General features: G+C 36.2%; 1 protein-coding gene across 1 annotated transcript in view; it reads right to left on the bottom strand.

Moving 5' to 3' along the window:
• COL4A4 (collagen type IV alpha 4 chain) overlaps positions 1-15,105 on the bottom strand; it is a 66,669-nt gene that overhangs the window by 42,858 nt on the left and 8,706 nt on the right. The window contains exons 4-7 of the mRNA XM_064666487.1: positions 14,100-14,177; positions 4,869-5,003; positions 3,992-4,036; positions 2,186-2,302 (exon numbers count right to left, since the gene is read on the bottom strand). Coding sequence (XP_064522557.1) covers positions 2,186-2,302; positions 3,992-4,036; positions 4,869-5,003; positions 14,100-14,177 — 375 coding nt within the window. The remainder of the gene's footprint in view (positions 1-2,185; positions 2,303-3,991; positions 4,037-4,868; positions 5,004-14,099; positions 14,178-15,105) is intronic.

The following is a 15,105-nucleotide window of genomic DNA, read 5'->3' as shown; positions in this document are numbered from 1 at the left end:
TTAAACTAAATTCCCATGGTACTTGCTGTGGGGTCCTTTATAAAACTTTGCTAAGTTTGGCACCTTCAAAACCTCAGACTTAGCAAGAACAGGTGATTTCTTCAGCAAAATTTAACTGTAGTGCTCAATTTACTGTTAAGACCATGATATGTGCATATCTGAAGAACAGATTTATAAAGACATTGTTTCTGGAGTTTTCTCATTTGAAATCCAAATGCAGTGGATATAATTTAACTAAGCTAACCACTTAACTATTGATTTCAATAAAATGGGATACTGTTAATGCTTTAGACTGTACAGGTTTTCTGATATTATACACTGGCTACTCAAATCCTGCAGCTGGAATGAAACAGGGAAGGTACTTATCCCTAGAATGGTACAATAAAAAGAAGAGTTACAGCTGGATATAGCTGTACTAGACTGGATACAGATTACAGGTAAACAACAGCTGCTAGGGAACACATTAAACAGATAAAAAATTGTATTTATCTTTGGTTATTTTATATGTGCTCTCTGGTGTAGTAAAACATCTTTGTTAGATTCAGTTTATCTTCTACGTGAATTAGGTAAGGGCTTACAAATAGGAACCACTTTCTTTTCCAACAAGTTAGCAGAAGTAAAGCTGATGAATATGTACATGGTGTTGAATTAAATTATACAGGACAAGGTTATAAATAAGAATAACATAAAAATCTTAGCTGTCATGTACAGTCAGGTTGGTACTTGGTGCAACAAATTGATTTAAAATAGGCAATGTGCATAGAGAGGTTGGAATAGCATTCTTGTACACAAGAAAATGTGGTTGCTATGCCTTGTCTTTCTGAGTAGCTAAATTAATTTTCACTGGAATTTTAGTATGCATATCCAAGCCTACATGCTTATTGTGTCTCTCAGTTTTTGCAAAACTATTTTGCAAATATTTTTCTAGGCCTGTCAAAGAGCATGCTCCTGAAATTGGTAGGATTTACACTGTAATTTGTCCCATGTCTCATTTTTCCTTTATGTCATTTGGCTAATTACAAAAAATAAAACTCTCTTTTGAAGGCCATAATAAGTAAGAAAATACAGGTAAAATTAGAGTTTGAGCAGAAATCCTTTTTATCATTTGGAAGGTTAATGAGTTACTTTCAGAGGTATAACAAATGAGGTTATCATCAAGTTTTTCATAATGTTTTGTATTTTATAGCATTTATTACAAGTCCAAGACTAAAATGGTATTTTATTATAATTGCTATATTTTTGGATAACATCTTTTCACTCTGGCACCCTCTGCACATTTTTTTTTAATGTCTGACTTCAGCATCTTATTTAGCTCCTACAAAACACATTGGATTTTTCATGTAAATTGCAGTTGGTTTAATTGTTTTACTTGGAAAATTTCAGGGAAGCTCTTAGAGCAACTAATTAGCTGTTATTCCTTCAGAACTAAAACTTGTTTCCATGAAAAGTCAAAGACTGGGGACTAAACCAGCTCAGCAAAATTTCTTTGGAGCTTCAGTAATTTATGTTGCTTACTGACATGAATTTCTTTTATCATCATTAGTATAGCACTGCTAACAGAGCTGCCTAAACAATTTTAAAATGCTTTCCAGTTTACCAGCAAAAGTAAGCAAATATTAAAGAGCTCATTTTAAAGATTTTTACTGTGAAATGATCTACATATACAGATAAACACCCAGGCAAGACTAGGTGTGCACAGAGCAGTCATAGATAGATATGTGTAAAAAGTGGTACAAAATCTTAGAATGTAACAGGACTTAGACTTGCTGAAGCTTCCACTTTCTGCTAATTCATCTCATGTATGTCCCTACTATTAAGGCTTTTGAGAAATTTCAAGTCCTGATGAATGGTATGATGGTTTCAACCTACTCCTCCTCAGCTGTACTTCAGTGCCCAGTATTGGCACTGGTGTGGTTACACACTGGGAAAACAAGGCAGAATTTAGCTCTCAAGGCAGCCATATACACTTCAAGGATATAGGAACTTATTTCACATTCAAGCTTAAAGTTAATTTGTTAAGGCAGTGTCTTTCACTCCCTTTAAGCTGAGTAAGAATGCCTGGGAATCCCTGTGCAGTGCAAAGCTAGTGCCATAGTCTGGAACTCCTTTCACTTTGAGAGCTGTTCTCTGGGAGGGGAATGCACATGGACAGTGTTCATGGACAGCAGGAAAGCCTCTCACGTACATAAGGACCTCTTGGTCCCATGTAACCATTTTCGCCTGGAAATCCTGGATCTCCCCTTGAGCCATTGCAGCCATCTAAACCATGCTTGCCTCTGGGTCCTTCCCTTCCTGGTAATCCCTGAAAGACAGTTTAATATTTATTAGAAATGCATCATGATCAATGGGGAGTTGTTTCTTAAGTTAACAGAACAGTTCAGAAACAAATACCTCAGATCTGAATCAAAGGACACGTCACAGTGGTCCCAGTTTCATACTCTTTGCATTAGAAATGTTTTATATTCTGAATAGAATTTTTTTTCTGTAGAACAAATGATATAAGTTTTTTGTTTGTTTGGGTTTTTTTGATGCATAGCAAATATAACAGGGACAGCACTGGTTATGAGGACCGGACTGAACTCTCACTTGAGTCAAAAAGTAATGTGCTGTCTTCTCAGAGAATGCACACTCTAACTATAACCTTTTTTGTGCCTGTAAAGAAAAGCTGAAAAAGCCCCCAAAAGTCATCTCAGACAGCCTTACATTTTTAACTGATAGGATAAAACAATGAAAAACAGGACACAGCTCAGCTCAGGCACAGAGTAATAGCAGAGATTGTGATTTTTCTAACCTGGCAAGAGCTAACCAGGGTCCAGATAAGGATTAGTTCTACTGCAAATTAGGCACTGGGCAATACAAACAGTGAGATTTTCTTGGAATGATCCTGCCACTGGAGAAAAAAATTATTTCCACAGAATTAAACATTTTTGTAAGGGACAAATACTAATTTTGACCCCAAAATTATTTCTTGGGGGGGGGTTCTGAAAAATCATCAGGAAAGTATCCTGGTCATTTGCCTGATATGTTTTTGTCAATTTTAACTTCTTCCCATCTTTAAGGTTCTTCATCCCAATTTGTGGACACCATTTTTTAATTGACATTTTTCATAAAAAGTATATGCATTTCTTGGGAACACTTTTTTTTTTTTTTTTTTTTTTGTGCCTCCACATTATAAAGACATTCTGGCAACAGCCCCACTGTCAAGTATGGACAGCTGACAAGCAGATGCTACAACACCCACTCAGTTTTTGGTTCTGTTTTCACTTTCAAAATTCAACATTTTAACTTTGATTCATATGAAGCTAGTAAGGACATAGGAATTCAGTTCTAATAGATACAGTATTTTGAAAAATGCTGTATGTAAGATGTTGTCTCTTTTACCACACCCATTTTCACACTGAGGAAGACATTCTGGAAAATACATAATCACATGCTTATAAAGATATATTTAGGAGCCATTTTGCTTATTCAGTCTCTATTCAGGCTAAAATTAATGGGCTCAGTGGCTGGGTTTTTTCCTGCAAAAGGACTACATGGAAAAATCAGAACTTTTGAATAGAAAACAGAAACATCATTTGAGATACATCACTTGAGATATTGAGTACATTTGAGGTATTTCCAGAGATGTTAAGAATGCATCAAGGAGACTACAGCCTGGTACAGAGCCTGAGAAAATAAACTCGGTGCTTTTAATCCTAGCACTGGCACATGCTAAATGGGCATGGGCAGCCTCTGCCTTCATTGCCCCACTCCTGCATGAAAATTATATACTTCTCTCATTGGGGTTTTGTGGAATTTGTTATCAATAGTAAACACAGTTGAAGTTAACCTGGTTATTTTGCATTTTTGCAAAACGTGTAATTTTGTAGGTGACATGATATCAATAGATATAAAGCCAAACAATTTATTGAGTGTATTGCTATCTTAGAGGACTTGCTGTGACTTTACAGGAACTGCAATTTTTATAAAGAAATATTTATTTAATACGTACAGGAACACCATCTAAACCAGGAAATCCTGGGACTCCAGTTGGGCCCTAAAAACAGATGATATGAAAAAACAGAGTTGCTGAGGTTATTAAATCTTAAAAATAAGGAAAACCAAGAATATGTGATACTATATAGCAAGAAACAAAAAACATTCATGTTTGAAATATGAATCAAAAGCTGTAACTGTCAGAAATAAAGATCTCCAAAAAACTTATATGGGCTTAGCAGAGGACTAGTGCCAATAGCTAAACATGTGACAGATGGTGCAGTACAGGACAAATGTCTAACACTCATACTCGTTCATTCTCCTAAGATTATAAAATCACAGAGAAGGGGAAGTTGCCTGTAACTTATAAACTAAATCTATACATAATTTCACAATCCTGCTCCTGTTCTGATATTACCAGCAGCACGATTTTTATTTATAGCACCTACATTTTCAGGTGTGTCAGTTACTGACATTAGTGACTTCAGTCATCCTCTGAGATCAGTGGAATTAGGCCATTAAAACTAATATAAAGTACCAAGAGCGCAGGGATTGTACAACTGTGAAAGATATGAATCTGGACTACAATTTATTACCCTTAAGTGGTAATAAAATTCTGTTTAGTGCAGCACTTTTAAAAGCACCAAAAGCTACCTCCAGCTCCACAATTCTTCCACAAACCTATTTGACATTAAGGAGAATGACATGGTAAGTAACAATCAGAGACTGAGTCTGTTTAATCTTATTTTATGTCTTCTGACAATTCTAATTTTGCAATCCACAGCAAAAAACTCCTGAAATATTTTTTCAAGAATGCTGTAATTAATTTCAGTGAGAATTCTCTATCACTGGTCAACATTACACCTTAAAGAGCAGTCTGTGGTGTTTCCTACCTTATCACCTTTTTCTCCAGCTGGCCCAGGCTGCCCATTCTCACCTCTCTGTCCTTTTTCCCCTGGCAGACCAGCTGGTCCTGTGGATCCCAAGGACCCAATTGGCCCTTGAGCTCCCAGCTCACCAGGCTGACCCTGAAAAGAGCCCAAAGAAGTGAATGAATATGCTGTAAACCTCGCAGCAGGCAGCAATTCAGAGATGACTATGGCTAAAACAAGGCTTACAATGTACAAACACTCATGATTCAGAACAGGTTGCTGTACAGCCTGCAGAACTGTGCCATGCATTACATGCCCCAGGAACATGACCTTCAAATTTAACAACTTATTCAAGGTGATCATTTCTTTTCACCTTCATCAGGTTTCCAAGACCACCTGGCTGAGATGCCTGGGATAAACTGCAAGTCTTCCTGGCTCTACCAATGTAAGTATCACCTTTTGCAAGCCTAAGACTCCACTGAGTGTTGTATTTTCCCACCAGAGAAATGAGAAATTTTACACAAAGGGACTTCATACCCAATTAGAGCAAATCAAGGGAGTTCTCTCTTTCTTTGAGTTAAGATATGACAATAAGTTTTCCTAGCTCATGTCTTCCATCATCACTCTCAGATCTTAATGCCTTATTTAAAAGTTCTCAAGTTTCCTGTAGGAAAAAATGATAAGTTATTACCCAACATATTTACAGAAAGTATCAGTTTTAATAAATTGTGATAAAACGGTTTTGGAGGTTGCAGAATGCCATTTATCTATAAATGGTTCTAAATTGAGTATCTGTACCTATATTACCATACAGACTATCTCCATGGAACTCCAAGGTAATTGGAATAAGTTGGTATATTAACTTTTCCAAGGTAATATATATGTTCTTTATTTATTCTTTACTTCCCATGCCAACTGAGTTTTTTGGTCTATAGCATTGGTGTGGAGTTGTTGCAGATTTGTTGCAGGTTTTGTTCTGTGCTACTAAAAAGCTACACAATCATAGATTCAAAGTGCTGAATAAAGCAAGCTTTCTAATCAGACTTCACATGTGAGTTGTCTACATTTCCACCCTACAAAATCTAAATATTTATAGGTCTTTATTTCTCTTACTCATCTTTTTCATTCTGTATCATTATCTTTGTTTACCTATAACTTGTTCTGTTTTCAAACTGAAGTGCTTCAATTTCAGAATTCATCAATCAGTGATATCATATTGTTAAAAATGAGAATAAAATGGGATCCATGCATTCTTGAGAAAACTATAAGGTTTTAGGACCACTTGAGGGCAGTAAAAGATATTTCAGTATCCACAGAAATAACAGACCATATGTTTATTTCTATAAATGGATTGAACAAAAAAAAAATGACAGAAATGAAAGATGATTTTAAGCAGATATGTAACTTCAGGAAGCAAAAGAACTGAATGCTCGTTTTTCAGTGTAAACATTTCAGCAGACTAAATCTGTCTGAACAAAATCTTACCTTGTGAATTGCAAGCAGGGACCTACACTTCTTTTTCTTTTTATTTATTTTCTATTTGTCTTAAAATGAGTGTGATTTGACACTTGGAAATGAAGAGATGTATGGCATCCATCATTCAATCAAATCAGCAAAGAAAGAGAGGAGGTAATTTACTACATGTTTGCACAGGAACATACGACAGGTTTATACCATAGTGGAAGCAAGACTAGGTGACCACTGGCCTTTAAGCTATGAATAGGAACTTAGTCCAGAGGCTGGAAAAAGGAGTCCTACACTTAGAAATAAGGACTTTCTGAAAAAAGTATCCTCATACAACTCAGGTTCCGTTTATCTTTACTGTATCATCTCATTTCAACTTTGATCCTGCTTCCAGTGAAGTCACTGGCAAAAACTCCAGGGCAGACTTGGCATGTTGTCTTCACTAACAGTTACAGTTTTCTTGATACCATAATTTGAGGAGTGTCAAATATTATGCAAATTAGGGGCTAGTCGTATTAAAAGCTCATGATTCTGCATCCTTGTTAACAGTGAATGGACAGTCAGGATTCTGGGTGTTTAATTTGAGCATTTGCTTGCATGAACAGTTGCAGCCTGTCTACTGGCAGTGCCTTGCACATCCTCTGTCAGAAAACTGAATTTACTCATTGAAGTACTTTTAAAGCAGCTATTACGCCCTTTAAATATTTGATTAAAAAAAAGACTTGACAACCATTTTAAGTAAAGAATAATTTTCAGTATAAGTGAAATGAATGACCCTAATAATATAATAAAATACAACTGTTTGAAGCCCTAACTCTACCTGAAGTGGTACAGTTTTTTTAGTACTCTGAAGTAGCTACTACCATGCTCATCAGCAGGAAAAAAAGCATAAGATGTTTATCAATAATGTTCTAATACCTTTGTCTTATTGCATTTTATTAACAACAGTTTTTGGCAGCAACTTCAATATTTTCAATGTATAGTGTACATGCTCTGCAATCAAGTGTTGAAAATTTTTAAATCATGTTTTATCCTTTGGGTAGTTAAAGAAAAATGATTTTCATTGCACTCAGATAAAAACTGAGACACTATATGCATTCTATGGTAATTATCTATCACAATTAACCAACAACCACTTCCAGGACATGTAGTCCTTTAGATTGATAAAATGTCTTCGTTTGTTGCTGCCCTGTGAATTTAATTGACTCCATTATGTCTTCAGTAGAAGGCAGTGAAGTCATAAAACAGAGGCACTGAATCCCGAATTCACAATAGGTTTGGCAGCTGATACAACTTTAGCATGCCATGTGAAGCTGGTGGATTGTCTCTCTTTCTTTCAGCTCAAAGACTAATAATGACTGGGAGCTTTGTTAAGACCAAACTGATACCATGTCATAACATCTATTATCACATCTATTATTTGTGCCCATCCAATGTGACTACACAGCATTACAGTCTCAGGACAGCTGTACAAATAAAGAGGATGAAGGTAGTCATGCTCATGTGGAAATGACAAATTAGCTCAGTTAAAATGAACAGAATATTATGCCTGCTCTGCCATCTGATGCCAATAAATTCCTTTAGGATTTCAATGCCTTGTTAATTGTCTAGGTCAGGAACTACCCATGCCAAGACTACGGTCTGTTATTTTAGCATATCCTGGGCTTGACCTGCAGTAAGAAATTGACTTTTGGCAAAACAAGGCTATATTTTTTTTTAATTAAGTATGCTTCCTAAAACTAAGACTGCAAATAGTTCAGAATCATGCAATGAAACATTTAATACTGTTTGGAAAAGGCAGTGGCCAAGGTTATCTGGAATTACTTTTTTTGGATGCCTAAGACTGAAGAGCATCTGATTTTTAAAGTGCCCTGACACTTAACTGTCTGAAAGCACAATGTTTTAAAGGAGTCTTAATTGGAAATTAAAAAAAAAATGGTTCATGCTATTTAGAGTGAATTGTCTCTTGCTTGTCATTATCAATACAGTCAAAAGAAGCCCTGTTTTCTCCTTGAGTTAGGATGGTACCCTATGTTACAGGCTATGGAGATGTACCAGTGATATGGGAAATGCACTTACCTCTGTCTGTAAGGACAAAAATGAAAATGCCCATCAACTCCACACAGTCAGATTGTAGACAAATAATACAACACCCCTTTTCATTGTGCATGGGACTCTGGCTTGTAGCCAGCCTTTCTCATTCCAGCAGTAGCAGGACAGAGAAAGGGAGCAAAGTGAAGCAGGCTGTGGGCAAGAGAGGAGAGCTCACAACGGTGTTTGCAGACAGATGTTTTCTTTGTGGTTTGCTTAGTGAGGTGGGGGCATCTGCTGCTCCTCTAAGCTCCACCCGTGTCCTCTCCCCTTTCCAAAGAGTGTATCTACAACAAGGCAAAGCCACAGCTTCCAGGGCTTGGAGGGGTGTCTATTCTGGGAAGATTTCACTCCTCACTGTAACTGTGTAGGACTGGGACCAAACCCATTTTTATTGTAAGTCAAGGCTCCATAAAAAAAACCCTCTTCTAAATATGAACCTGATAAAGATGAGATAAACCTGAGAAATCACACAACTTGACATTAAATCCACTCTCTTGTCCTTAATAGAGCAAAATAGATAATTTATTTTTCATAGTCAGATTTTGAGCCAATTAAATGAAATAGTAACTCTTAGAGCTTGACTTTCCATAGAATCATAGAATGGTTTGGGTTGGAAGGGACCATAAAAATCTTGATCCAACCCCCCTATGGGGGGACACCTTTCACTAGCACAGGTTTCTCAAAGCCCCATCTGGCCTGGCCTTGAACACTTTCAAGGGTGGGGCATTCACCACCACTCACAGTAAAGAATTTCTTCCCAATATCTAATCTAAACCTACCCTCTTTCAATTTGAAGCCATTCCCCCTTGTCCTGTCACTACATGCTCTTGTAAATTGTCTCTCTCCATCTTTCTTGTAAAAGCATGTGAACTATGCTGCAAACTACTGGAAATTTTGGTGACTTTTTGTCATACCTTTCCATGGTCTAATATGCTACAGGAACATAATAACTGATGATGCAGCATAGTATTCACAGTGATACTTCACAGAAGCACAACAAATCACTGTGAAGTGCTGAAAACATTCTTCACAGTGTACTTTGTTTTGTGTTTTAATACTGTGAGACTATGAAAAGAAAAACTATCCAATAAGCCAGTGGGTGTCACTATTGTGTTAAATAAACTCTGAACAAATGATAATTTGGCACTGAAACTCTGTTCATAGTTGAAAGCAGAGAGCTACAAATAGAGCATTGTAGACCACGAATAATTAACATCAGATTAGCTAATAAAATAAAATGGAGTTTTGCTCTGAACAATTTTATTGAAACAAAATACTGATTGGCAAATTTTGATTGATTCCAGTCTGTAAAAAAAGGAATGATTTCGTAGAGTTTTATCTTGCCTGATGTGGAAAATCTTGGCAATCTGCAGCAATTGAGAAAAACACTATTCTTAGTATGGTGGGACAGGGGAACCAAAAGTATTAAGGAAAGAAAGGTGCTCAAGAATAAAAGGAGAGATAATATAACAAGATCAAAACTTCTGAGAAATTTGGAAAAATGTCTAATATGAAAAATGCTAATTTACAGATGCTGTAGCTGGACACAGAACAACCTCAGAGGAACCTTACAGTGAGGGGACTGGAGTGACTGTGTTCCTATTCCACATTCTGGTAAGTGGGCTCCATTGCCTACCGATTCAAATCAAATCCTGACTTCTGGAACCAAAGAACTGCCTACTCCTCTGTCTAGTAACAAAAACTGTGTGCTCTGCTTCAGGTACAGATTTAGGGGTCTCATTTCTCTTGGTCTGTTTTCTATGGTTCTCAGTCAATGTAAGTGAAATGCAATAGAAATACTACAGAAATGTATAACTGGTCTCAGGAATCTTCTATTTTAAAACTTACCATAGGTAACATACTGGGGAGAAAAAGATCAAGTGTGAGGCAAATAATGGGAGAAACCTGGATTTCCTTATATGCTAGTGTCTATACATCTCTGATAGTGGATTCAATTAAGAGCACGCATTTGAGATCAAATAGATGGATTTTACATAATTGTTTCCTGAGTGTACAACTTGAAAATTCAAATACAAGTACTGGATATTCCACGTGAATTACAGACTGACACTGCATACTGATAAGCAAAAAAGTGTGATTTAATAAATGCCTCTTACTCCCCAAAACAGACAGAATTTGCAGTTTCCCAGTTAGTGCATTTCAAATAATCAGAGAGCCCACAGGACCTACCAGGGAACTTTGACACTCCCAAGATCTGCTGAGGAGATGTTCCCAGAGAAGCGATGCCAGAGGACTGACCCACTGCACAGGTGCATTTCCCCATTCTTACCCCACTGACTGCAGGGACTGAAAGCAGCTGACTTTCTAACTTACCTGTGACAGCCAACTGACTCAGCATCTCTTGTGGGTGCTTACTCCTTATATCTGAAAGGCCAGAAAGTGTGAGACCTCCCTCTTAGATTTGTTTGCTACGTTCTCCCCTACACTAGGACAAAAATAACCCTCACGCTTCATCTGCAAAAGAACGAACATTGGTCCTGCTGAGTTATATTTATTATTCACTTTGATCCAGGCATTTCACATGATCTCATAGAAGCCAGATCAGGTTGGGTCATGAATAGATGCTTACTTTCTAAATCTACTTAACGCTATAAACAAAGCCAAAGGAATTGAATGGGATCAAACTCCGGGGTCGGCACAGGACACGTTTACAATTGGTCAGCGCTAACTGCAAACATTTTTTTAACTATCTAAATTCTGTTAGAGCAGCCAGCATTTTTGGAAGCCTGTGATACAACACAGCAGGAGTTATCTAGGAAACAGCTTCCCAAGAGGAGAGAATAGTGGAAAGGTTTCACTGTATCTTTAACAAAAAATTAAATCCCAACTTCATGGCATACCAAAAAGAAAGAGGAGAAAAAGAATCTAAAACAACGAAGTTGCTGCTTGCCTCCAATTAAAAACATTGACTGCTGCTGCCTACTGGAAGACCATACATCTTGACTGGGAAAAAAGAGGCAGGAATCCCAGTTGTCCCAAGCTGGCACTCAAAATCATGTAGAACATTTACTGGCGGATATACTTTCACTAATGATGTTTTGCTCTCATGTATCTGTTCTACAGTTCTTTAATGAATAGATATAATAGCACACAGTATGCACAAAGCAATTTAGTAATACGTTTTAATGGTGTCCTATGGAAGAAAGAGTCCTTTTGAGTTGTGACATGAGATCAAAAGGTAAATAGTATAATGTAAAAGTAACTCCAACAAGACTGTAATTCCAGTTAAACAGAAATCAAAATTTCATTGTGATGTGGACAACTGTAATGATATACTACTAGCAGTAGTGAATAGAATGTTTTCAGATAGTGATTTCTTGCTAATGATTAGGAGTGCAAACCTGTTTATAGCACAGAGTTATCTCAGTTGAGAGAATAAAAAAATGACAGGTACATAAGCTCTCGTAAAAACCAACAGAGCAAACGATGCATAACTATACTGGGTTTATATAAATATTAAATGGAAGTTCAGCTACTTGCTTCTACTTTTCTTACAACTTGCCCAATTTCAATACATTGAAGTATGGCCATGGCAGTTTAATTTTCTTACTCCCATGGTCATCCTTTCTCTAGCTAAAATCTGAATTATCTTGTCCACTTACAATGAAGGAGGGTTTTGGTGTTGAAATTTAAAATATTTTCAAATGGGCAACTAGAAGGCAAAGTCTTAATTCCAAAAGTTCCAAAATTTTAGGCTTGTATACTGTACAATGTCAGAGGTTTTCAATGACCATTTATTTCTTACACTCTGAAGACAGGATTGAGCAAGGTGCAAAACTCAGAGGAGCCAGCCTGGGAGCAGGATTCAGACAGAAAAGTAGATAAAGCAGATGTTTTGCATTCTAGGAAGCTAACAATAAGATAAAAAAAATCTTTTATTTTGTAATGGGTAGTCTCCACAAAAGCTAGGAAAGCAAAATTACTGTGTCAGAGTGTAAAGGCAGAACACAGCAAAGTTTGGAAATCAAAAGAACTGTATGCTGAAAAAAAACTTATGTAATCCTATAGAAAATTGTTCATCACCATAGATTAGCATATGTGCAACAATCTATCTGAAGTGGTGTTTAGTTAAGCCATATTTCATGTAGGGTCTGAAAAATACTTCTATTTCTTGCATATGCATTAATAGAAATGATTGCATACAATATAAATTCTTGTTACATTGCAGAGGCTTTATCCATTACCAAGCAGTGTACATGTACAACATTATTTCAGAGCTGTTTCAGAAAAGGGTACAATTCTCAGACTTATATTTGTATAATGACATTGAGTTTATTTTGAAATGTTTATTACAATTCTATTTGGCACTGAGGTCCAGATCCTTGGAATTATTTAGAAAACTACCTGCAAATGCATTAATCATATTCCAGTTTACCTGTGATGGGGAGGACAGCTTAGGAAAGAGCCACAACAACTGCAGGGAGTATTTATTATTGATTCATTATGGGCATGTAATTCAGAACTTCCAGGCTCCGGAGAGAGAACCAGAATCAAGGAATTGCATCTAATTTCAAAGTCAGTTGTTTTTTAATGGCACTTCAGATCAGGTTTTTGGTATCCAGAATAGTCTATACAGTAGTGCTGAGAGACACTGCAATGGCAGTAGTCAAAACACTTTTCCTGGGATGCCCTTTTGTTAACACAATGTTACAGAGATATACCCACCCTAGGCCTCTATTATTAAAACCCTACCGTATGGGGGACTTTCATATAGACATAATCCTGGAGGATTAGGATAGGATCCAAGGACACCAGGGCAGTGATCATGACACAGCAAAGTGTGCAGCCAACAGCAGAAGCACAGGAAGGAAAAGGTGTGTCTTGCTTTTCTGGCCACACAGGTTGCCAACAAACAAATGGGGTGTGCAGCTCTTCTAAAATTGATCCACCATGTTCAAGCTTTCTAAACCTAAACTTGAACATTAGTACTTTGATAGAAAACAATTTCCATCACTGACAATTTTTCAGTTGATCACTGATCAGGACATGTGTATATATATAAGTTTTTTCCTCATAAAATGTTGAAATTGTTTGCTATCACTATGTAGATGTGTATTTTGAGAAAGAACAGCCAAGATTAACTAGTCATCACTGGACCACATTTCAATTAACAATCAGAAGCATGCACAGTTACTAAGTTTAGTGTATAATATGGAAATGCCTTGGCTTCATTCAATGTTTTATAATTCTTTAGAAGACAAAGACAGTTTGGATTTTTTTTATACTTAGTATATTAAGGGAGTAAAATAAAAAGTCTGCAAGCTTTTCCAGAGTCACCTAGCCCAAATAAGAAATAATTAAGTTCTCATAAAACTAGTGAATGGTATAGACATTCTCTTTTAACCAACCTCTTAGTAGAAAACAAGCAGAGATTTCTAAACAACATATATTAGGAATTACATCTGTCTAAGTACTAGATTGATCTCAAAGAGTCCTTAACTGAATAAAAAGATATCATGATTATTACAAACAAACTTCTTTACAACAATCTTAACTTTCTTTGATGATAGCTGTACTTCATACCATTCAGAGAATTATGCTAGTTTGCTATAGTCAGATGTGTCTATGTCTGAGTATTGATTTATGTCAACTGTTGATTTTCAAGAACAGCAATGTGCACAAAATGAATGGTATTTAAAACAGTAACTATCATTAGCTCTAATCATCACTTACCCTTGATCCTTTTTCTGGAAAGCACCGACAAACTGAACAATCCTGTCCCCCACATGGGTCAATATATGCATATCCTCCCTAAAAATTAAAAGTTTATGGATTTATCAATACACAACAGAAAACAATTGCTTCATCAAATATTGTCAACTGGACATATTAGCTAATTAGATGATTTTCAAGACAAAAAATTTGACTATCCTTGTGCACTCACAGGGCAATTTCCTTCTGATGTAGAAACAGCATAGCAGCAAACATCAAGTATTGTGTAGATCTTCAGCTTGACACATATGAGACTTATCTAATGCTTCCTTTACAGAATGCACACATCAATATTATATTTAAAATCCTCCTAACTTTCTTGGACCTCTCATCAGCATAAACATGCTGGCAAGGTAGAAGCAATAAATAAAAGCTTATTACTGTTGCTGTAGAAGCTGAAAGAAATTAACTATTAGTTATATTACATAAAGCTAAATATTACAACCAAATACAATTTAGGCGACAGGTTGCACCTAGAAAGAAATTTTAAGAGAGTCAGAATTTAAGTTGTAATAATGTGAAATTTGTAACATTATGTCAGGAGTTTGTTTAACTACAAAGAAATTACAAAAGGCAAAACAAGCTGAAGGAGCAAGAAGCTCACTCAGCAATAAAGCCTTGTATTTAATTATTGTCTATTAAATGAAACAAGAAGTATGTGCATTGTGTAACTATGGATCTCCAACTATTAAATTACTTATTTCTTTTATTAAAAGTGTCTGTCACTGTCCTCTTAATAGCAAAGATGTGCTTACTTTATTTCATCAGATTGCAATGAGGAAAGCAAGCATATTCAAGGATAAACTAAAACACAATAAAATATAAATTCAATAGATTTATTGTGTGGTAAGTGAACACCATTTCATAATTCTTTTCTATTCCCCAAAATGTAGTAACAAACATATACCAATTATACACACCAAATGCACTTATAAGCTCACATAGGTGGTTGGAATGTTCACTAAAT

Source organism: Pseudopipra pipra, chromosome 10, assembly GCF_036250125.1.
Source record: "Pseudopipra pipra isolate bDixPip1 chromosome 10, bDixPip1.hap1, whole genome shotgun sequence".
Taxonomy (NCBI): domain Eukaryota; kingdom Metazoa; phylum Chordata; class Aves; order Passeriformes; family Pipridae; genus Pseudopipra; species Pseudopipra pipra.
This window is presented reverse-complemented; position numbering and strand designations above follow the sequence as displayed.